Below are 24,996 nucleotides of genomic sequence, written 5' to 3'. Positions count from 1 at the left end.
CTTTGTACCTTTTTGAAGTGTGACACAAAAATGTGAGCGTGACGCTTGAATTGTGATACAGGAAAGCCATGCTAAATACACAATTTTTATATTACGGATATGTACCAGATAGTCCCCAGTATTCTAAAAAATATAAATTCTTAAAGACAAGAGAGAAAATGATGTCCCATAAAATGCCTTTTGGGCCCGAATTTGTGAGTCTCTGCTGCTGGAATGGAGCCTTGCTTTATAGAAGCACAGATCAGAAAAATGGCGCTCACATCCTCTGATGTGTGACATTCCTGATGTTCCAGTGATAAATTTTTAATCTGATCACTACGCCTAATTTTGTGACCCATGTTCCAATAGTTAGGGTTTTGCACCATAAAACAGCCCTTGCATCTTTACTGTAAAGCAATCCACTCAATTGAAAACTTCTGAATTAAAACATCCTTTTAAATCTCACAGCTGCATCTTATTTACATTTTCCACACTGATTTTATTATTTTAAATTTACAGCTGTTATTAAACTATACGTTACCTTTTTCTACCAAGTGCACACTTACCTCCATATGCAAAAGCTGCATCCACGTTATTAGGAATTTCTGGAAAGAACTCACTTATTGATGTTGGGTATCCAGGGAACATTAGATTTGTAAGTTGATTATAACTAAATAAGAAAGTACATGGGACAGTATGTTATCATCTCCGGGGAAACAAAAGCATCAGAAAATCAGTCAAAGATAGGAAAAGGTTAAAAAACTTATGAAAGCACATACAACCAGAGTTGATCTTCCACAAAGAACATTATCCTTCCATGACCTACATACATTGCGGCATCTATTTTATCAACACTGCTTGGAAAACCAAAGTCAGAGATGGGCTTTGGGTACCCTGATGTCAGAACATTTCCATGGAAACTCCAGTATTGAGATCCTGTGAGGTGAAGAGCATATAGTTTTTAAAAATATCGCAAAATGATTGGCCAATCCTATCACACAGTTTTATATTAAACAGCCCTTATAATTGTGATACTCACAGACACAGATTGATCGGCCTCCAGTGATGGAATAACTCATATTATTAACAACGATGAGGAGAAGCATCCTCTAATAACTTGAAAATCATTACTGGAAGGACAATCATGGTAATGTTGCAAGTATTAAGGTCTAAAGACTACTTTCTGCAACAACTTTTTGGTTTATATGCACTGCAGCAGTGACATGAAGCATGTACTGAATCCAGCCTGTTGTATGTTTTCTACTGGTTTGCAAAGCTGCTCATTAATACATAAAATACCATCTCAAATAATTCCACAATCAACTTCACGTCGGTTAGGTATTTTTCCCAAAAGCAGCTACGTTTTTTGTCCGAATGGTGCTGTGAATAATTGCATCAAATTTAGGGAAGTTATGCCAGGAATTAACTCAAGAAGACTGTGCATCAATCAACATCCGTGTGATGAAACCACCTACCCACAGTACAAAGCACCACTGAAAGTGGTATTGTGGAAGAAGTGGTGAGACACTGAAAGGCAGAGAGAAAACAGATTCAGAGATGAAACAGCGAGGAAAAGGAAAATGTAAAAAAAACATAATGAAGAGTGGTTCAGAAATGGTGAGTGCAGGCTGAATAGTTTCTCTACAGGAATAGGAAAATAAATCAGCACCACCCTCAGTCGCTGCCGATTTAGATCGAGAGGGTTATATTCCAACCATTGCACTTCAATATGTTTTGCACCACTGCCTTATAGTTCGTTATACATAAGTGAGCAATTGGTCAATATATGAGACAGCCTCCCTAGGGAAACAGAAACAATTAGTATTGAATCATTCAATGGAAATAAGATAGATTTCCTTCAGAAAACAACAATTTGGGATACAGTAGATGAATAATTTGGGACATGGCATGTGGTAAGTGTAGCATGTTTGGGAGGGAAAAGGTGACTTTGAACCTATAGTTCCCAAAGTTTCCAACCACTGTGGTTTTGTGTCATTTCTCGGTTTGTTGTAGACAAATTGACAGGGAACGATTGCTATGATCAGTCAACAACTCCATTATCATTGTATCATGCGACTACCAGGATGGTAGAAGGTGAACTAGATGGACTGTGGTCTTTTTTCATGAAGGAATTCCGATGTTCCTATGCTGATCTGATATCTTTAGATATCATAAATTTATATTTATGACTTTTAACTTTGATTAATAGCCTCAAAGATACATTTTAAACTATGTAAACTCCATCTTTTCTGTTGTACTGGTGTACAGGAGACTCAAGTGGTGTAGTTTAATATAAATTCTCAGTAGAATTCCTTAAACTGTTCCACATATGTCTTTGTGCCACAATTTCTGTCTAATAGACAAATCTGACACATTATAGAGACAACAGTCAACTCCTGATAATTCAGTCATTTTGTGTGCTAAAACACTGATTTATCCAACAATTTGAATTAAGCAATAAGCAATTAAGGATAATACAGCAAAGTAGGAATTTAATGTGAATTATTGGATCATTTGAACTAAACAACTTTGAATTAAGAAGAGTAACTCTGTGGGCCAAATCGTCCGGTGAAAATAATGACGAGTTCAAGATGCACACCATCATTAATGCACAAATCGGCCAGAAAGTTCAGAGGATTAAGAGATACTCTGGGAGTTGCAAATCTGCAGAACTTGCTGGTTTATTCATGCTGCTCCACTATCTGCTCGCACAAAAAGCATCTTGCCCTTGGCCTCCGCATTATTTTTAAGAAGTTGCTGGATTTGCATATTAATTGCCCATTAAATTCACCACAGAATGTTACTCATAATTAAGTGTAAATATCCTTTTAACAACATGATCATTGTTATTGCAGCACCAATCAATCTCTCCAGCCCAGAAAGCGAACAATTTAAACTGTTGAATCTATTTTCTGCATGCAGTAAATTCTTCTTAGACATTTTAACTATATCAAATTTCACTAAGGTCCCAGAGCCCTGTTGCCCTCGCCACACCATTATCAGCTCTCAGTTCCAGAAAGTTACAGCACAAATTATATTCAAGCTGAACGGTGAAGGAAAACTTTCAATAACGGTGCATGCTCCAGCAGGATTTGGCCCATGCATTAGGCTTGATATGAAAAAAATTCTAGAGAAATATCCAAATCAACTATAATTGGTTTATGACTTTTATGCATCATCGACAATAGACTATTACTAACATACTAATCAATTTATTACTAACAATAAATAAATAGGCAATGTCTAACCAGTAAAAAAATACAGGTGTGTTCCGTTTGCATAGGCAGCATCAATATTCGATTGTAATCTTGGAAAAACGTCTTCAATTGAGAATACCTCTGAATACTGTACACTCTTATAGTACCTATAACAATGAAAAAAATTGCATCACTGGTTATCCTGGCACAGAACCTGATTAGGTCATTATCTACATATGTGTTATGGCTGGAAACCTCAACAGCCATCAGTATATACTCAGAAATAACCTCAAATATTCTTTGGTTAATCTATATGGGTGAAGAGTTGCTGTGATTGCTATGTATAGCAAAGTTGTAAACATATTGTCCTCGAGTTTCCGCTTTGTTGCACTGTTTTTTTCAGCACAATTCACCTAAACTCGGCCAAACCTGCGCAAAAGATCGAGGAATTTCAAGCGCAAATTACGTCCAGCGCAAATCAAGTTTCTGTGATCCCTTGTGCTAGAAGCCGGTCCCCCAATACTGGCCACATCCTCAGATCAAATTAACCACTATTTCTGCTAAATTGCACCCATTTACAGGCCTTCGAGGAATCTTTTAACATTAAGTTGTTTTACTTTTAGGCGCAAGGACACAAATAGGGCACATTTTAGAAGCTTTTAAATATTGAAAATATTTAACTTAATAATAAACTGACTATTGTACACCAATGTAACTCAGTAAATGATTTTGTATAGTTTTATTTAAGCCATTTTCAGTTATTTAAAATCGGATAACTCACAGGGGGTTAACAATGCTTATTTTTGTGATAAATTCATTTTCAGCTGCATTAATTAAACTCTTAAATATATAAAGGAATACACTGAAATACAAAATAATTGAAAAAAAAACGACCCTGATTTTGTGTTCGGTATGAAACCCGGAGCTTGCAGTCTGTCAAGGTACCATCCACGCTGGCCATGTGAAAGCAATTGCTAGCGCAGAGCTGAGCTATTTGTCCACCGACTGGCCAGTAATTGTGCATGAAATATTATGGTTGATGTAAGCAAGTGCGGGGCCTGTTTGCTTCAGCATAAGGGAATTTTTTCAGGCATGATTTTAACATTTTCATATCAGATATTATATACATACACTGTATCAAATGAGTTTCTGCAAATATTGGCCCGGATTACAGTTTTAATGATAAAAATGGTCAAAAGATTTAATTTTTAGTGAGGTTGATGGAGAGAACCTAATTACGAATAAAATTCCAAATCTGTAAATTGTAATTAGATCAGATTTCGGGATTCCAGTACATCTTATTACGGGATTCCCTTCGGAAATGACTAAAATTGAATTCTGCTTTGTGATGGACGGACCAGGCCCATGTGATCCCAGGTACACTTCCACACGCCTGCGTCCCTGGGGTCCATAGGCCATTATGCTGCCCTCTGCCTCGCATTCTCAGACCACAAGTTTTACGGCCTTGCTGTCATCAGGTAGGTGCGTAATTCTTTTGCGAGGCGGAAGCATTCTCCGGAAGTACGTTCTAAAACAATGCCCGATTGCCATTGGTCATGGAAGATTTTACGTTCAATGATATGCAAATGAATTTGAGTAGAAACTTGAGCAAAAAGAACACTTCTTTGCTGTGAAAAATCTTCAGTTTGATTTTTCATAACAAAGAAAACTGCCTCAATTTTGAGCGCAATGTGTGCCCCGATTGCCGATTCAGCTCAAAGCGGAAACTCTTGGCCATTCTTTTTAAATGTATTTATGATGTTGCTACACATAGAAATCTTCCCCCTGTAAATGACCCTATTGCAGATAACAAAATAGATTAAATTATTAATAGCTTCACTTAAATAAGACTGGCAGAAAAGATATTATACATAAAAAAAGAAGGAAACTTCAATTGCTAGCAATCGGAACTAAAAAGAAAAATTGTTGGAAATACACAGCAGATCCAACAGCATCTGAAAAGGAAAAAGACAGTTTACCATTTTGGTAATAACCTTCATCAGGTGTAGATCCTTCTAGCAAATATCGAGCAATATATTTCCAGCAATTTGACTTTTCATAGCAAAGATATTGCACTTTTATTTTAGCTTGCTACCACTTTCTTTTAGTGTTGAGTGGGCAGAACAGAGCTGGGAACGCGTTCCCCACACAGCACCAATGCTGGCCGCACCGGTCTCACCACTATTAGCAAAATCGCAGCCACGCTGTCCATTTGTACCGGGTAGTAAGCCAGGACAACTAGTGGACGCTCACAAACGGGACCAGGAAATATCCAACTCTTTTTTTTGGTGGGACCAGGAGCAGCAGGCACTTCCCTCCCCACTCCCACAGAGTCAAATATTAATCAACTCAGCATGGGAACCAGTACATATCTCATCCTCCCAAAACCAGACGCTGCAATGGGGCGTCCACTTGACTTCTGCAGCTTGCTGGCAGAATCGAAATGAGGCCTGGGGCCCTAAATAGCTCGGACTTCCTGCCGGCAAGAAAGTAAAGTGGTGACATTCTCTATTGGTAGTTAAAATCAGCCCATCTGAATTTCTTTAGTTGAGCTGTGTATAGTATCAATAATGTTTAGATTTAAACAGTACATTATTTACCCATTCTTTAAAAAGTAGATATTTTCATGTATTGTTAAGGCAGCATCCATGAAGAGGTTTGGGTCACAGGTTACTGGTTCCTCTGTTGGAGGCTGGCTTGGTGCTTGTGTTGCGGGCTGGTTTGGTGCTTGTGTTGGAGGCTGGCTTGGTGCTTGTGTTGCGGGCTGGCTTGGTGCTTGTGTTGGAGGCTGGCTTGGTGCTTGTGTTGGAGGCTGGCTTGGTGCTTGTGTTGGAGGCTGGCTTGGTGCTTGTGTTGGAGGCTGGCTTGGTGCTTGTGTTGGAGGCTGGCTTGGTGCTTGTGTTGGAGGCTGGCTTGGTGCTTGTGTTGGAGGCTGGCTTGGTGCTTGTGTTGGAGGCTGGCTTGGTGCTTGTGTTGGAGGCTGGCTTGGTGCTTGTGTTGGAGGCTGGCTTGGTGCTTGTGTTGGGGGCTGGCTTGGTGCTTGTGTTGCAGACTGACTTGGTGCTTGTGTTGGCTGAACTGCGGATCCTGAATTTAAAGAGATATGATTATAATATCATGGAATTAAAGGAAACAAATTATTACAATGTAAATACAGTTATTTGGCACACCAAAGAAAAGGCCTATTGCCACTTTAAATTGATTCTCATCCTTACGAGTATTAATTATTGGACTATAAATTTTGCTGAAATATTCTACCTTTGTTCATTTCACTTGATTTATACAGATATTGCAAAAATTGGTGTATTTTTAAATCTATTTTTATATATTGAAAATTGAATAAATAATTCACAAATTATTCTGTCATACTTTGTCTTACAATGTCTGAAATGCACTGCCAAAACATGAGGAGAACTTTCATTTATTTATATAGTACTTTTAAAATAGAAAATATACTGAGGTGCTTATAAGACCTGGAATTTCCATGTGAGTTCTCAAGAACTCTTGCATAACTTAGATGGAAAATTGGCAGAAACCCCAGAAAGAACTGTTTACACTATTATGCTAAAGTTTCCACCAATCATCTGCTGAAATTCTGCAAGAGATCGATAGAACATCTGCGGAAATGTTACCCCAAAATTCATAAAAGGTAGAAGGGAACAAACACCAAACCATGTGGCAGAATTAGGAGAGGTGACAAAAGCTTCGTGGACAATAGTTTTGAGGCAATTTTTAAGATGAAGAGAAAAGTGGAAAGAAGGAGGGTCTTAAGGAGGGAATTCCAGAGGATAAAGCAAGGCGGGTAAAAGGCTTTGGTGGGGCAAAGGGAGGTGGGGATGCACAAGTTTTGGGTGTACCGTATAAAGACTGGATTCCTTGAACATCATCATTTGGAAGAGTATACCCATCTGTTTCCACATATGTATAGAAGGGAAACATCAAAGCATTTTCATCGTCAGAGTGATCGAGACCCAGAGAATGTCCAAACTCATGGGCAGCAACAAGGAACAAGTTGATTCCTAGAAAAACAATGTTAAAGTATTTTGCTCAAACCTGTTTAGTTTAAACATTATTCAGCAAACATTTTCATTATTTATATGCATGATATCTTAGTTCTTTTGTCAATTAATATGTTGCGATTGAAATTGATTATAAAATTACAGACCAACACATTTACAGTGATGATACTGAGACTATTGCCTCTCATCAATATGTATCGGAAGCTACATCACACATTTGCAGTGATCCAGGTTCAAATGGATCAGAAAGTGATCACAGGAATGAAAGCAAACCGATTACCAGTTGAACATACTTTACGGGGGCAATTCAATCTACACACAATAAGATACACTTTCAGATCCTAAACTTCTGACACAGAGTTCTGAGCAATTGATTCATGGCACTCTGACTTTTCCAGTTGTTACAGGCAGAGGGAGTTGACAATGCCCCAGAGTGGTCACATTAATTACTGAAATGAAGGTAAATGATGTAGTGGGAAGTTAGGCTACATGTCAGGTTTGCAGTAAGACAACCAGTAGAGTACATAACCTGCATGAACCTCATTAAGTGATGTATCAATACCATTTGTACTTGGGCACAATAGAATGGATACCTCCCACCAATGTTACTCCTAATTTTACACTTGGGTGTACTGTCCCTTTAATGAGCTGCCGGCAGATTCAAAGTTACGTACATGCATGAAATTTTACATTGGAAAAGCTGGGCCTGGGCTGTGTGGCATGAGCAGATAGCTGTGTGGATGCGTGGCCATGCAGCTTAGAGGAAACATTGCTTCCCACTAGAATCATAGGCCTAATTATTGGCCTCCTTAGCGCCTCCTGTTATAGTCTCTGGGGGGGCGATAACAGTGCACTAACGACTTACCGACCAGGCACAGCAAGATGAACGACCCCCACTAACTTAGCCGAGAGGTTTGCTGCAGCAGTAACACCTTGTGCCACGATCTCCTGCGCCCGGAGATTGTGACGTCATTGCCTTGCGCATCGACCCGAACTTCGGTTCTGCCACCTGCTGCATCGCCGGGCGAACACACCGACAGCTGCAGGAGGGAGGCCAGGTGCTTCAGGGGCGTAAGTTAAAGGTGATGATAGCACAGTAAGTATAAATATTGTTGCAATGTGTTATTTCAATGTTTTTCATTTCTCTGAGGCCGCGATCGATCAGCCCAGCACTCTGCTGGAGTGTTTGGGGCTGATCAGGCCAGATCGTGCCTGCCATTGGGGACCAGCTAACTGGTCCCAATGCAAAGCCTGCAGTGAAGGCCCTTCTCTTTAAGGGAGGGAAGGAGTCTCGGATCGCGGCAGCACTGTGCGGGACATTGTGCAGCGCTGCACCACTACCACCCTGCCTGTGTCTTTCAGTGCCTCAGGAAGGAAGAGGACGCTTGATTTAGCTAATACTAAATTTACAGAAATCTGAAAATTGTTAGCGCCTGATGCTAATTTTTCCAGCTTTCAAAAGTTATTGCCCCCAAATGGGATGCTCCTGAATTTCTCCCTGATAGAATCATAGAATGGTTACAGCACAGCAGGAGGCCATTTGGTCCATCGAGCCTGTGTCAGCTCGCTGCAAGAGCACTTCAGCTAATCCCACTCACCCGCCCTTCCCCGTAGCCCTGCAATTTTTTTTCTTTCAAGTACTTATCTAATTCCCTTTTAAAAGACATGATAAAATCAACCTCAACCACCCTTTCAAACTGTGCATTCCAGATCTGAACCACTCACTGCATAAAAAAAGTTTTTCCTCATGTCGCCTTTGATTCTTCTGCTAATCACTTTAAATCTGTGTCCTCTGGTTCTCGACCCTTCTGCCAATGGGACAGTTTCTCGCTATCTACTCTGTCCAGACCGCTCATGATTTTAACCACCTCTATCAGATCTCCTTCTCTGCTCTAAAAAAAACAACCCAGCTTCTCCAGGCTAACCATATAACTGAAGTCCTTCATCCCTGGAACAATTCTTGTAAATCATTTCTGCAACCTCTCTAAGGCCTTCACATCCTTCCTAAAATGCGGTGCCCAAAATTGGACAAAATACTGCAGTTGTGGCCAAACCATTGTTGTATAAAGCTTCATCATAACTTCTTTGCTTTTGTACTCTATGCCTCTATTTATGAAGCCCAGGATCACTTATGCATTTTTAACTGCTTTCTCAACCTGCTCTGCCACCTTCAATAATTTGTGCACGTATACCCCCAAGTCTCTCTGTTCATGCACCCCCTTTAGAATTGTACCCTTTAGTTTATATTGCCTCTCCTCATTCTTCCTACCAAAATGTATCACTTCGCACTTTTCTGCCACGTGTTCGCCCATTCCACTGGCCTGTCTATGTCTTCTTGAAATCTATTACTATCCTCCTCACTGTTCACTATACTTGATAATTCTAGGTCATCTGCAAATGTTGACAACAGCTCCCAGTTTGCCATCCATTGCTCTATCCGCAAGGTCACAGATGCTCTGTATAGAAGGAGAATGGACTACATTTTTTCCCCAGGACCTGAGAGAAGCAGCATGTGCATGCATGTGGCTTTGTCAGGATAGTGGTCTTCCCCATGGTGCAGGGTGCCATTGTCTGCACTCACATCGCTTTGCGGACACCGCATCACAATCCCAAGATCTTTCTTTACTGCAAAGGCTACCACTCACTGAAGGTGCAGCTGGTTTATGACCATATACAAAGAATTCTCACCGTCAAAGCCCGCTATCCTGGCAGCAGCCATGATGCATTCATCCTGCGCCAGACCAGTCTGCCAGCTCTGTTCCAGCTACAAATGAACTTTGTGGCTGGGTGCTCGGAGGCAAGGGCTATCCGCTATCCACCTGGCTCATGACTCCCCACCGTAACCCCACCACTCCTGTCCAGCACTCATACAGTGAGAGCCATCGCATCACCAGGAACATCATTGAGCAGATCATCGGAGTGCAGAAGCCACGGTTCCGCTGCCTTGACCGCTCAGGAGGAGTCCTGCAGCAGAGCAGGCATCCCTATTCGTCTTTGTCTGCTGCATGATGAACAACCTGGCCATCATGATGGCACAGCCATTGCCACCAGGCATAACCATACCACCTCAGGAAGAGGACCAGGAGGAGCAGGGGGTGGAGCAACAGCAGGAGGATGAGGAGGAGCAGGAGTGGCAACAGCTGCGATGCAGTAGGCAGCGAGTCCATCCTGATCCTGCAAGGGAGATCTATGACTGTCTGAACAGAGCTCGCTTCCACTGTTTTCCATCCCATTTCCCGGTTCTTCTGGACGTCCCCCTCACTACATCAATTTGTCTTTCCATACCAAAGCCCCAATACTGAAATGAGAGACAACACAAACATTAAACATTCCAATCAACATTTATCAAACAACAATAAAATGTATAACTGTGTATTTATTCATCACCCCTGTGCATTTCCTTATACCCTCTCTTTTGTTGACCTATTCTAATACTTCTCCACAATGTGTCCCCTGTGGCTGCAGCATGGCTGCTGGAAGGCTGCTGTGTGTCAGGGCCAGCGACTATAGATTGCCTTGCAGGACGCCTTCGAGCAACTCTGAGCCTGGAAGGGCTGGCTGCAGGATGCACCACCTCAGGCTGAGCAGCCGCAATCTGGGCTGGCTGGGTGATAGGCAGCGACAAGTGAAATGGTGGCGAGGCAGTGGTGAGATTAGGAATGCTGCCATCCTGAGAGAGGACAGCAGGTTCCTGCTCCACTGACCCACTGCCACTCCCATGTGGCAGCACCTCAGCATCCCCACCAATCAGCTGCAGGACAGATCAGTGGCCTGCTGCAACACAGTGAGATACCCAGTCGACTGTGGTGGACCCAGCGGCGATGGCAGCAGTCAGAGAACACGTCGCATCCAGCTGAGACTGCATGACAGCACAGAGATGTTGCGTGGCATCAAGCAGAGACTGCATGCGACCAGTCTAAGCTTCCATGCAAGCAACCATTGACTCTATTACAGCACCAAGATGTTGCATTGCTTCCACCTGTGCCGCAATCAAAGCTGCCACATCACCCAAAACACTCATCATGAGATCTGGATCCACACGATCTTTCTGGGAGTCCACCATGATCTCCACTCTGGCAATCCATGGTGTGCGCAGAGCTGTGTACAAAATGAAGGCGGATTCTTCCACGCTCCTTAACACTTCCAACAGGCTCGTGGGCACCCTTGCCATTGTACCTATCAATTCGGACTGCATGGCCATCACTTTTTGTGTGAAAGTCTCCCCATCGAGGTACTCAGCTGAGTCCTGTGCAGCAGAACTCGCACGCAAACTCTCCCCCTGAAGAGCTGGCCACCGAGGTTCCCTTTCCCCTTGACCATGCTGCAATCCACTTTGCCCCAGTGCCTCACCCAGTGCAGACCCTTATACTAAGCTCTAAGGACTGTGTAGTTCCAATTATCTGAGCTGGTGTCTGCGGGTGAGAGAAGCAGAGATGTTGTGCTTGTCTCCTCCTCCTCCTCCTCCTCCTCCCCCTCATCCTTGCCTCCTCCTCTTCTTCTTCCTTGTGACTCAGTTGGGGAGAGCTCAGGCACAGGCTGTTCATTTGCTGCATAGTTATCTGAAAGCATAAATGGCACAAAAGTCACATTAGGGTGAGGGCAGGGGGACAGGAATAGAGCAAGGAAGACAGACATTATGAGGAGCTGAAAGGGATAAAGCCTTCTGGTTTAATGGGGACGGGGAAAGAAAACAGGGGATAAATATACCATTACTGTCCCCAATGGGCTTGATGTCTCTGCCAGCCATGGCACCCATCACCTGCGGGTCAATGAATCGCAGCACTTGCTCCTTAAAGTCAGTCACCTGGCGCAGTTCAGCTTTCCCCCCTCCAATCTGCTGCTGCTCCCTTCTGTTGTGTGCCATCTTGGCCTGCAAAAGATAGGAATCTGTGTGAGTAAGAGTCCAGTTATGTATGTGGAAGATATGCCTGCCATAGTTAAATGTAGGCAAGATGTGAAATGAGGCTGTGACTGTGAGTAGGTACAGATGGTTGGTGGTTGCCTTCTGGGTTGAGTGCTGGTTTGCAGAGTAGGCACAGACAGAGCCTCAGAGGCTGGTATGTAAGAGTTGTGCAAACATATACTCACCTTGACTACCCGACAGAGGTCATTAAATTTCTTCCGGCACTGTGTTGGGTTTCTGTCGACCACGGTGCTGGCCCACACCTCCACAGCCACCTCTACCTAGCTTAGCCCTAAAAACCTGTGGCATTGGCCTTCTCCCAGATGGGAGGAACACTGCATCCCTCCTTCTTTCCACTGTTCCCACCAATGTCTCCAATGACAGGTCATTGAACCGAGTGGCCCTTCTAAGAAGCATTGGAGCAGCCATCACAGGCCTTCCTTACTGTTGTGCCCTTACACACTACAGCAAATCAGCACGAGGCACATACTGGAGACAAGGTCACTCTGTGACCTGTACCTTTATTCACAGGACCAAGAAGTGATGATCCTGCGTGGGACCTCCCTTTATATACCTGGATGACCAGGTGAGGAGTGTCTCCCACAAGTTCACCCCCTGTGGTCAAGGTGTGCATTTCTCAGGTTTTTTATACAGTGTACAGTGTTGTTACATAAAGGTTACAGTTATGTGAGGTTACAAACATGACATCACCTCCCCCCAGCGTCTTTGGATCAAAGATGAAGTCTTTCAGGCGGTCGACGCTCTCTCGTGGAGCGCCGCAGTTGGGGCTCTGGTTGTTGAGCCTTGATATGCATCTTTGTCACTTGTGGTGATTCCGGCTCGTCCGGGCTGATCTCAGGGACTGTGCATGCTGCTGATGGTTCTTGTTGCTCGTTCACTGGCAGTGGTGTGGGCAGCATCTCATGATTTTCCTCGGGTTCCTCAGTGTCCATGCTGAACCTTTTTTTTTTACTTGGTCCAGATGCTTGCAGCATATCTGCCCATTGTTAAGTCTGACCACTATGACCCTATTCCCCTCTTTACCAATTACAGTACCCTCGAGCCACTTGGGCCCCACAGCGTGATTAAGAACAAATACAGAGTCATCGATTTCTATCCATCTCCCCTTTGAGCTACGGTCGTCCTCATTTTGGGACTGGCGCTTGCCCTCAACAATGTCGGACAAGTCTGGATAAATGAGGGACAGCCGAGTTTTTAGTCTACGTTTCATGAATAGTTCCGCTGGCAGGACTCCCGTGAGCGAGTGCGGTCGGTACCTATAGGCCAGCAGGAGGCGCGATAGACGGTATTGAATGGAGGGTCCTTGAATCCGGAGCATGCCTTGCTTTATGATTTGGACCGCACGTTCCGCCTGGCCATTGGAAGCCGGCTTGAACGGCGCTGTCCTGACATGTTTGATGCCATTACCCAACATGAACTCCCGGAATTCATAGCTAGTGAACACGGGCCGTTGTTGCTGACTAGGTGGGTCGCAAAAAACGCACGCAGACTCTCCACTGTGGTGGATGTCATGCACGAATTCAATATGATGCACTCGATCCATTTCGAGTATGCATCAACAACAATGAGGAACATTTTTTCCATGATCGGGCCCGCATAGTCTACATGAATATGTGACCATGGCTTGGTGGGCCAGGGCCACGGGCTGAGTGGGGCCTCCCTGGGATTGCCCAGCTGGGCACACGTTGTGCACCTGCGAACACAGTGTTCCAGGTCTGCATCAATTCCCGGCCACCATACATGTGACCGGGCAATGCCCTTCATGAACACGATGCCTGGGTGCTCGCTGTGGAGTTCCCTGATGAATGCTTCCCTACCCCTCTGGGGCATGACTATCCGGCTGCCCCATAGTAGACAATCGGCTTGGATGGAGAGCGCATCCATCCGTCTGTGAAACGGTCTGACCTCTTCAGGGCATGCTCCGTGTGCGGGCACCCAATCCCCAGTCAGAATACATTTCTTAATCAGAGATAGGAGGGGATCTCTGTTTGTCCAGGTTTTGATCTGGTGGGCTGTGATGGGGGAGCCTGCGCTGTTAAAGGCATCGACAGCCATGACCATCTCTGCGCTGTGCTCCACTGCCCCCTCAGAGGTGGCCAGTGGAAGCCTGCTGAGCGCGTCAGCGCAATTTTTGGTGCCTGGCGGTGCCGTATGGTGTAGTCATACGCAGCCAGCGTGAGAGTCCATCGCTGTATTCGAGCTGACGCATTGGCATTGACAGCTTTGCTGTCAGACAACAGGGATGTTAACGGCTTGTGGTGTGTTTCTAACTCAAACCTTCTGCCAAAAAGGTATTGGTGCATCTTTTTCACCCCGTAGACACATGCGCGTGTTTCCTTTGCAATCATCCCATACCCGCTTTCTGTTTGGGAGAATGGCCTGGAGGCATAAGCCACAGATTGGAGTTGGCCCTCATCATTACTCTGCTGCAATATGCACCCAACCCCATAGGATGATGCATCGCATGTCAAAACCAATTTCTTACAGGGGTCGTACAGGGTTAATAACTTATTAGAACAAAGCAGGTTCCGCGCCCGATTGAAAGCCCGTTCCTGACAGTCCCTCCAAAACCAGTCACAACCCTTATGCAGGAGCACATGTAGCAGCTCCAGCAATGTACTTAAGTTCAGTAGAAATTTCCCGAAATAGTTCAATAGTCCCAGAAATGAAGGCAACTCTGATGTGTTGCCGGGCCTGGGCGCGCGATGGATCGCCTCCGTTTTGGATTCGGTGGGCCGGATCCCGTCTGCGGCAACCCTCCTGCCCAAAATCTCGACCTCTGGGGCCAAAAGCACACACTTGGACTTCTTTAGTCGCGGGCCTACCCGGTCCAGTCGGCATAGTACCTCCTCCAGGTTGTGGAGGTGTTCGTCGGTGTCTCGACCCGTGATAAGGATGTCGTCCTGAAATATGATTGTTCCGCGGATGGATTTTAGCAGGCTTTCCATGTTCCTCTGAAAGATAGCGGCTGCTGAACGAATGCCAAATGGATACCTGTTGTAGACAAACAGCCCCTTCTGAGTGGTGATGGTGGTCAGTAGCTTGGGCTCGTCGGCCAGTTCCTGGGTCATGTAGGCCGAAGTGAGGTCCAACTTGGTGAACCGCTTGCCGCCTGCCAGCGTGGCAAAAAGATCCTCCACTCTCGGAAGCGGGTATTGTTGCTGAATGGACACTCGGTTGGTGGTGGCCTTGTAGTCACCACAGATCCTGACCGAGCCATCCGTTTTTAGAACAAGGACGATGGGGTTTGCCCAGTCGCTGAATTTAACGGGCGAAATTATGCCCTCTCTTAGCAACCTGTCCAACTCATACAATTTTCTCCTGCATCACATACGGCACAGCTCTGGCTTTGTGGTGCACTGGTGTGGCGTCCAGGGTGATGCATATCCTTACTTTGGTGCCTTTGAAAGTCCCGACGCCAGGTTGAAATAATGACTCGAACTTTAGTAGGACCTGTGAGCATGAACTTCGCTCCACAGATGAAATGGCGTGCACATCTCCCATTTCCAATTCATCTTGGCTAGCCAGCTTCTCCCCAAAAGCGCGGGACCATTTCCCGGGACAATCTAGAGTGGCAGCTGGTTCTGAGAGCTATTATGTGTGACCACCAACATTGCGCTGCCTAGCACTGGGATGATCTCTTTGGTGTACATCGGTAATTGCGTAACAATGCATTCTAGTTTGGGTCTGCTAGCTCTGAGTGGCCACAGTTTCTCGAATTATTGGACACTCATAAGAGACTGGCTGGCTCCTGTGTCCAGCTCCATGCATACCGGGATGCCATTTAACAGTACTCTCATCATCATAGGTGGTATTTTTGTTTAGAGCTGTGGATGTTTGCCACTTGGACCTGCTGAACTTCAGTGTCCATTGCTGTGTTCCAGGCATACCCCTGCCTTGCAGATCCCTCTTGTGGTTCATCCACTTTGTAAACCAGCCTCGCTGCGGGCTTCCTGCATATCCTGGCTTAATGTCCACTCAAGTTACAATTTCTGCAAATGAATCGTTGAAACCGGCAGGTCTTCACAGCATGTTTGCCCCCGCACCTCCAGCATGAGCTGAGATTGTTGTGAACAAAAGAGCTGTTACCAGGCATTCCTCTCTGATTGTCTCTTTGATTACTCTTGAGCACTCTATTTGTGGGTGTCAATGGTCCCATCACAGGACGTATTGTCCCTTGTGATGGTGTAAATGTCCGTTCAACCTGCCATTGTCTCTGTTGCGGGCACACCCTAGAGTCTGTTACTGCAAGGTTGGTGTCGAATTGTCTTTGTCTACCTGCAGAGTTCTGAGTCGCGTTCACCATGTTAACTCCCTTCTCCATCGCCACGTTGGGAGCAGAGTTGCCGCGTATATGATCTTGGTTTCCACCTCCCCTGCTATGAAGGTCCAAGCCATCAACGCCGCTGCTTCCAAGGTCCGGTCCTTGGTTTCAATTGGCTTCCTAAAAATCCCGGCATGACCAATGCTCTCAATGAAGAAATCCCGTAACATCTCCCCCCTGCAGGCGTCTGTGAACGTACAGAGGCTGGCTAAGCGCCGAAGGTCTGCAACGAAGTCCGGTATGCTCTGCCCTTCCCGACATCGGTGCATATAGAATCGGTATCGGGCCATGTGTATACTACTTGCCGGTTTGAGGTGCTCACCGATCAGAGTGCTGAGCTCCTCGGAGGTCTTGTCTGCCTGCTTCTCGGGTGCGAGCAGATCTTTCATCAGCGCGTACTTCTTAGGTCCACAGCTGGTCAGTAGATGCGCCCTTCGCTTGTCAGCCACTGCCGCTCCCAGCCAGTCCTTCGTGACAAAACTCTGCTGGAGCCTCTCAACGAAATCGTCCCCGTCCTCACCAATACAGTATCGTTCCTCCATGCTACCAGTGGCCATAACCTTGAGTCGTTGATTCCCGTTTCTCGTCGCCAAATGTTGTGTCCTTACGCACTACAGCAAATCAACACGAGGCACATACTGGAGACAAGGTCACTCTGTGACCTGTACCTTTATTCACAGGCCCAAAAAGTGATGACCCTGCATGGGACCTCCTTTTATATACCTGGATGACCAGGTGAGGAGTGTCTCTCACAAGTTCACCCCCTGTGGTCAAGGTATGCATTTCTTATGTGTATACAGTGTACAGTGTTGTTACATAAAGGTTACAGTTATGTGAGGTTACAAACATGACACTTACAGCTCGCAGTCAACTCCAGGTGTTGCCTGAAACGACATCCACTTTAAGAACTGGAATAAGCAAGAGGCTGATTATCGCTGAATGAAAGTCAGTTAAAATTGGGTACAGCTTTGATAATTGCGCCCCTGCAATGCCCCACTGAGGCCCTGAGCGCCTCGATACCGCCTCCCTCAATTTCTGAGGCGAAAGTGCCCAATTTTCCACAATTCTGCAGCCCATTTTGCCAGTCGCTAAGTGTTCAAAAAGATAAAACTTACCCCCCCAAACGCGCTACCGAATTTTGCCCCAAATATGTTTAGCCGTTCTGCTAAATTGTCAATCCATGCTGGTGGCAAGCAACCTGCCCGTGACTTTCGAAGTTGCAATAGTGGCAGCTGAGGGTGCCTTCCCTCAGCAAGTACTCGAGAAATTTAGCTTATTGAGTTTTAATTAATCGTGAAAATATTTACCAGTAGAGTCTGTTGTCCAAGTTTCATCCTCATCAAAATGAGCATCACCTCCAAGGCCTGGTCCAGGACCAAAGGCATGGGCCAGTGTCCCAGAGGGTCCATCAAATTCACCACCATCGCCATGCTCTAGCAAGAAATATTGAACAAATACGTCAGTAAAAAAATAATTGGCAGCTCAGCATGGTAACAGTTTGTTTGAACATATGAAATTAAATAAAAGTTGCTGAAAACACACAATCGACCAATCAGCAGTTGTAAAAAGACAATGTTATGCTTCAGGTCTGTACCCTTAATCAGACTGAAGGTCTGTTTTATCTCTTAGCCTTCAGACCAATGAAGGGTACACACCTGAAGCATCACAACCTGTCTTTTCTGTTTACAGATGCTGACCGGTCTATTATGTACTTCCAGCTTTTTCTGTTTTTATTTCTGATTGCCAGCATTTGCAGTTTTTACTGATAATTGTATTGTTTCAACATACCTCCAGAAACAAAGGTAATTTCAATGTCTGCCGTGGATTCTGATTTTGTAAATGTCAATGGAGTAACATCACTCCAAAGTTTTAAAGCCTGCTTGAAAACATCGTCCACAATGGCCTGCGATAAGTTTCTTGTATATTGATTAACTCTGTGTAGAGACAAAGTCAATTACATCACTGTTCTAAAAACATGAGGGGGAATTATGTTGATTGTACACAGTTGTGTCTAAGATCAATATCTGTCCTTCAGAAAACACCTCACAGCACCTGCACCAGTCCCTTCTATATTGGCATCCAATCGAGTGCTTCAGCTGGTGCATTGCGAGGGGAACACTATGTGAATCACTGAGCAAGAGTGAGGAAGAATTTGACAGGAGAACTAGCTTCAAGTTTCCTTTAAATGTGGATCCCGGGGATTTAGATCTCAAAGGACCTGCCTTCAAATTCATTTTGGAAGCTCAACATAAGCAATTTATAAATAAATTTGTGAGTGTGCCGAGCAGCGTGAGCATGAAAGATTTGGGGGCATCTCTGGAGGAAACCACAGTCTGCACCATAAAGTGCAGCATGACCCTCTGACAGAGCTGCATCTCTATGCAGACTATGGTCTTCAACAGCAGACCCTCTTGGCCAAAGTCCTAAACTCAGTCAAAGCTTGCTTAAACACATAAGAAATAGGAGCAGCAGTAGGCCATATGGCCCAACGAGCCTGCTCCACCAATTAATACGATCTTGGCTGATCCGATCATGAACCCAGGTCCACGTTCCTGCCCGCCCCCCCATAACCACTTATTCCCTTATCGGTTAAGAAATGGTCTATCTCTGTCTTAAATTTATTCAATGTCTTAAAGAAAGGTAGCTGCAACAGTATGAGACGTGAATTGGCTAGGATAGACTGGCAAATTATATTTAAAGAGTTGACGGTGGATAGGCAATGGCAAACATTTAAAGATCACATGGATGAACTTCAACAATTGTACATCCCTGTCTGGAGTAAAAATAAAATAGGGAAGGTGGCTCAACCATGGTTAACAAGGGAAATTAGGGATAGTGTTAAATCCAAGGAAGAGGCATATAAATTGGCCAGAAAAAGCAGCAAACCTGAGGACTGGGAGAAATTTAGAATTCAGCAGAAGAGGACAAAGGGTTTAATTAGGAGGGGGAAAATAGAGTATGAGAGGAAGCTTGCAGGGAACATAAAAACAAACTGCAAAAGCTTCTATAGATATGTGAAGAGAAAAAGATTAGTGAAGATCAACGTAGGTCCCTTGCAAGCAGAAGCAGGTGAATTTATAATGGGGAACAAAGAAATAGCAGAGCAATTGAACAAATACTTTGGATCTGTCTTCACTAAGGAAGACACAAATAAGCTTCCGGAAATACTAGGGGTTCAAGGGTCTAGCAAAAAGAAGGAACTGAAGGAAATACTTATTAGTCAGGAAATTGCGTTCGGGAAATTGATGGGATTGAGGGCCAATAGATCCCCAGGGTCTGATGGTCTGCATCCCAGAGTTCATAAGGAAGTGGCCCTATAAATAGTGGATGCATTGGTGATCATTTTCCAATGTTCTATTGACTCTGGATCAGTTCCTATGGACTGGAGGGTAGCTAATGTAACACCACTTGTTAAAAAGGAGGGAGAGAGAAAATAGGGAATTATAGATGGTTAGCCTGACTTCAGTGGTGGGGAAAATGTTGGAATGAATTATTAAAGATGAAATAGCAGCGCATTTGGAAAGCAGTGACAGGATCGGTCCAAGTCAGCATGGATGTATGAAAGGGAAATCTTCCCTTTTGACAAATCTTCCAAACATTTTTGAGGATGTAACTAGTAGAGTGGACAAGGGAGAACCAGTGGATGTGGTGCATCTGGACTTTCAAAAGGCTTTTGACAAGGTCCTACACAAGAGATTAATGTGAAAAATTAAAGCACATGATATTGGGGGTAATGTATTGACGTGAATAGAGAACTGGTTGGCAGACAGAAAGCATAGAGTTGGGATAAACGTGTCCTTTTCAGAATGGCAGGCAGTAACCAGTGGGTGCCACAGGGTTCAGTGCTGGAACCCCAGCTATTTACAATATACATCAATGATTTAGATGAAGGAATTGAATGTAATATCTCCAAGTTTGCAAATGACACTAAACTGGATGGCGGTGTGAGCTGTGAGGAGGATGCTAGGAGGCTGCAGGGTGACTTGGACAGGTTAGGTGAGTCGGCAAATGCATGGCAGATGCAATATAATGTGGATAAATGTGAGGTTATCCACTTTGGTGGCAAAAACAGAAAGACAGAATAATATCTGAATGGTGACAGATTAGGAAAAGGGGAGGTGCAACGAGACCTGGGTGTCATGGTACATCAATCATTGAAGGTTCTTGCTATTGAGGGAGTACAGACTGATTCCCGGGATGGCAGGACTGACATATGAGGAGAGACTGAATCAACTGGGCTTGTATCCACTGGCATTTAGAAGAATGAGAGGGGATATCATAGAAACATGTAAAATTCTGATGGGATTGGACAGGTTGGAGGCAGGAAGAATGTTCCCGTTGCTGGGAGTTCCAGAACCAGGGGTCACAAACTAAGAATAAGGGGTAAGCCATTTAGGACCGAGATGAGGAGAAACTTCTGTGGAATTCCCTACCGCAGAGAGTTGTTGAGGCCAGTTCGTTAGATATATTCAAAAGGGAGTTAGATATGGCTCTTACGGCCAAAGGGATCAAGGGGTATGGAGAGAAAACAGGAAAGGGGTAATGATCAGCCATGATCTTATTGAATGGCGGTGCAAGCTCGAAGGGCCAAATGGCCTACTCCTGCACCTAATTTCTATGTTTCCATGTCTATGATCCACTGCCAGAGTCCACAGGGTCAGTGCTGGGAGGGATGAGTTGGACAGGGAGTAGATTGGCAAGATTAGCTTGTAGCGGGTGCACTGGGTGAGAACTTTGACAAGAGAGTAGGATGTTAAGCCTTTAGGGTTGCTCTTCGTGAGGAGGCAACAGTGAGTGCCTTGCTGGGCCCTTCAGAGAATACAAAGATAGGCGCAGAGGGAAGCTGTTGGCTTATCTAGGAGGGAGTTGAGCCTGAGAATGCGGCAGAAAAGTTGGTTGGTCGAAGAGTACTGAAGGGTTGGGGTAGGGATTTGGGAGGGCAGAATACCCATGAGAGGAAAGATGAAAGGAGGCATGTTGACAGGGGAGAGCGGTCAAAGAGGGATAGAGAAAGAAGTGGAAATAGAGGTGAACGGCTCGGGTCCAGACCGGCAGCCAAAATGCGCACGCGAATGGACACAGGGAAAACTCAAGTTAAGACGCCTGGTTAGGTAGCAATTACTGGGATACATATTTGCTGATAATAACAGGGAATAGATAGGAGACAATAGGAGAGAGTCCAGAGTTAAAGACAGAGGTCCCGTGGAGGGAGAAATTTAACGTAGGTTGGGTGGAGTCAGCATGGAGCATTGATGAACTGTTGTCCAAGTTCGGAGACAGGTATACCAGGCGAGTCAAATACAGAAGCTATTTGAAGGGTAGAGAATTGGAGGATGGAGTGATTCCGTGGGAATGAGAATCCAGGAGATGTGCAGAATTGGTTGCAGTGCAGAAAGATGATGGCAAAGTTAGAGGTCACCATAGATCAGAAGTGGTGGAGAAATGTACCCCACTAGCCAGCAACCAACAGAGCTGAAACACCAGCAGAATGACTCACCCAGCTCAGCAGAGAAACAGCAGCAGCGGGGGAAGGATCTATAGATCGCCAAAGTTACTTTAAAATTCTCTAGCAGAATCAGAGACACAGCAGATGAGTCTTATGGTGTAATCCAGTGTTGGAGCATATTCTTGATGTCCAGAAAAGTCCAGGAATTCAGGAACCAAATTTGAGAAGAGTTTCAGCAGCTCAGTGAGAAAGCAGAGTGAAGACATAGGAACTGGGTGGGTAATGGTGATTTAAAACAGCAGTTAACTTGTACTTAGGGCTAAAATGCACCAACTAATGGAACCAGGGAAATTTGTACAGTGGAAGCAAGGAGATTTGGGAGAGAGCAGGCAAAGGATGGCGGCAGATTCCCATGGATAGAGGTGAAGCAATGAAAAGCTCTTTGTGGAACTGCCGGCTTAGTAGCAGCCATCTTAGACTTTCAAAAGACTTTGGGCTCCAAGATGTCGGTTTTGTCTGGATTCACCATTCTGGGGAACCAGATTGGTACAGCAATAATGCAGTGCTTCAATTACCTCTTTGATTCCCAATGGTTTGCTGCAAAACAGATCTTTAGACATATTAATAGAAGACCATCAAATGTTGGTAGAGGGCAATGCTACATCTGTATCACCCAGCTATCATGCTCAAGAAACTCCAGATATGCTGAATAACATGCAGACCCAGGCAGTCACTGCAACAATACACGTCGTGCTTGCAATCACAGGGCCATCTGATTACCCAGCACAACAAACTACTGTGCCACCTATATCCCTAGATGCACAGACTGAAATCCACCTCATTTCCTCTTTTCACAGGGGTGCCATTTAGAACGAGCATAGGATTAGGAAGTAGAAGACACACACAGTGATCGCTCACAAAAATGAAGAACTGGACTAAAACCCCTGAGCACAGATGAACTGCACATTGTTAGGATTACTAGAATTTTGGTGAACTGGAACTCTATCACAAGAGATAATTTTGCTCAGGCAGAATAAGGGTAGTATTGGAGAAATGCACTGGTATTCACTGGTCTTGTTATAAGGCTGAGGGAAATGGTGAGATGCTTGTGCTTTTTAGTGTAGCGGGCACATGTACAGATGCTTTGTCCATTGGATATTACACACACTTAAATTAAGTGATTGTCTATTAGAACTGCAGATGACAATAACATTTAGGAGCTTGGTTGGACTGTATTGCAAAAATCCACTTGATTGATTACAGCATCAGTACTTTTGTTTAAATATTATGATAGCTTCGTGTCCCCCATTGCATCCCTATTCAGGTTTTGTCAGCCGTTCTCTCAAAGGGGTATTGAGCTATGGCCATCCATCTATTCTCTCAAACACTTGAAATAATGGTGACATCACTGATTGCTTTAAAATGAATGAATTGTAATAGCTACCAGGGTAGCATGCATTAATAGGCATGATCCTGTACTTATGGCAACAGACTAGTGGCACATTCATGGAGTGGATCCCCTTTCTGTCATGAAGGGAGCGGCATTGTGGGGAAAGGGCTCGTATGGTCACATACATGCCATTAATAATGCCCTGCACTTTGGGGAAACCTGCCAAATGGTACATTATTGTTTCAAATGCTGGTTTACATGGGGAAAATAATGACATTCATGGCCTAGATAAATACAAGCAGAATTCAGCTATGGATCCAGGGTTTACAGATATCTCCAACTATTGCTTAGAAAGTACAGTGACAAAAAAGCTCAAGGCAATGATCACCCCAACAGCCATTGACAGAGTGGTTTCAAGATGTAGCTTCATGAATCTACTGTCACAGTCTTCTCAAAGATTATGGTATTCCCATACAGATCTACTTGGACATGTCCAAGTACAGTTATATTGGCTTGAATATTGAGGGGCAGGGTGCAGGAAAAGCACAGCTACATCTTGAGCACCACAGGTGCAAAGGTCGGGATCCCAATATCAAATTACGCACACTTGCCTTTCCCAATGTCGGGTCTGCCAGCATTGAGCAGACTCGACAGGCAGCGGCAGGGGAGTCAATTTAAATGATTAGTGGCTTGTTTACAGCCACTTAACAATGGTTTACCTTTTGAATTTGACAGTTTGCCCACAGGTTTCACACTGTTGCGAGACCACGTTTGTGAAGCTGAGGCGGGAGGTCAGTGGCAATTGAATCAGCTGATGAGTTGACAGCTTCAAATGTCAAGTAAAAGTTCCCACCTGACAGAAATATCTTCCCTCAGCTACTAACTGTTCCTCTCTGCATTTCCATAACAGATTCACCATGCTGCAAGACTTTACACAAGTCTTCACCCAGTCTGACCTCATTACCTCTCTCACCATTGACAGATTGCTTCAGTCATCTCTACTTCATCTGAAATCTATTCCATCAGCATGGGTGCACTTTTTTCTCTCTCACCTTGGCTCTCAGAATCTGATCACGCTAAGTGCCAGTTCCAGGCACAACAGCAGTACCAACTACAACAACAACCTTCTCCGCCCCATGAGGGAAATTGCCCCGTTGGAAATTGCCCCATGGGACCACTGACAGCTTTTTTCATGTATGTAACCACAATATAACACCACTGTATTACTGTATACACTCAACTTAGATGCACACCTTGACCACAAGGGATGAACTTGTGGGAGACACTCCTTACCTGATCACACAGGTATAAAAAGGGAGGTCCCAGGCAGGGTCATCGTCTTTGGAGTCCTGTGAATAAAGAGTTAAGGTCACAGAGTGATCTTGTCCCCAGAATGTGCCTTGTGTGGTTTCATACTGTAGAGTAAGGACTTTACATTGGCGACGAGAAACGGGAATTCACGACCCACGAGAATGGCCACTGGAGTAGCACAGAGGAACGATACTGTGTTGGGGAAGACTGGGACGATTTTGTCGAGAGGCTTCAGCAAAGCTTTGTTACGAAAGAATGGCTGGGGGATGCAGCGGCCGACAAGCGAAGGGCTCATCTTTTGACCAGCTGCGGACCAAAGACTTACGCACTCATGAAGGACTTACTAGCACCCGAAAAGCCGGTGGACAAAACCTTTGAAGAACTTAACAAATTGATTGGGGAGCAC

The 24,996-nt window shown here is 44.7% G+C and overlaps 1 protein-coding gene across 1 annotated transcript in view; it reads right to left on the bottom strand.

The window, feature by feature from the left end:
* Window positions 1–742: 742 nt before the first annotated feature.
* Window positions 743–24,996, bottom strand: part of LOC139274605 (collagenase 3-like) — a 39,975-nt gene continuing 15,721 nt past the window's right edge. Inside the window, exons 4-9 of the mRNA XM_070891283.1 lie at window positions 18,232–18,377; window positions 17,751–17,876; window positions 7,034–7,195; window positions 5,777–5,927; window positions 3,228–3,343; window positions 743–915 (exon numbers count right to left, since the gene is read on the bottom strand). Coding sequence (XP_070747384.1) covers window positions 743–915; window positions 3,228–3,343; window positions 5,777–5,927; window positions 7,034–7,195; window positions 17,751–17,876; window positions 18,232–18,377 — 874 coding nt within the window. The remainder of the gene's footprint in view (window positions 916–3,227; window positions 3,344–5,776; window positions 5,928–7,033; window positions 7,196–17,750; window positions 17,877–18,231; window positions 18,378–24,996) is intronic.

The sequence above is a fragment of the Pristiophorus japonicus genome, chromosome 10 (assembly GCF_044704955.1).
Source record: "Pristiophorus japonicus isolate sPriJap1 chromosome 10, sPriJap1.hap1, whole genome shotgun sequence".
Classification (NCBI taxonomy): domain Eukaryota; kingdom Metazoa; phylum Chordata; class Chondrichthyes; family Pristiophoridae; genus Pristiophorus; species Pristiophorus japonicus.
The sequence above is the reverse complement of the archived record's forward strand: the minus strand, read 5'-3'. Positions and strand labels throughout refer to the sequence as shown.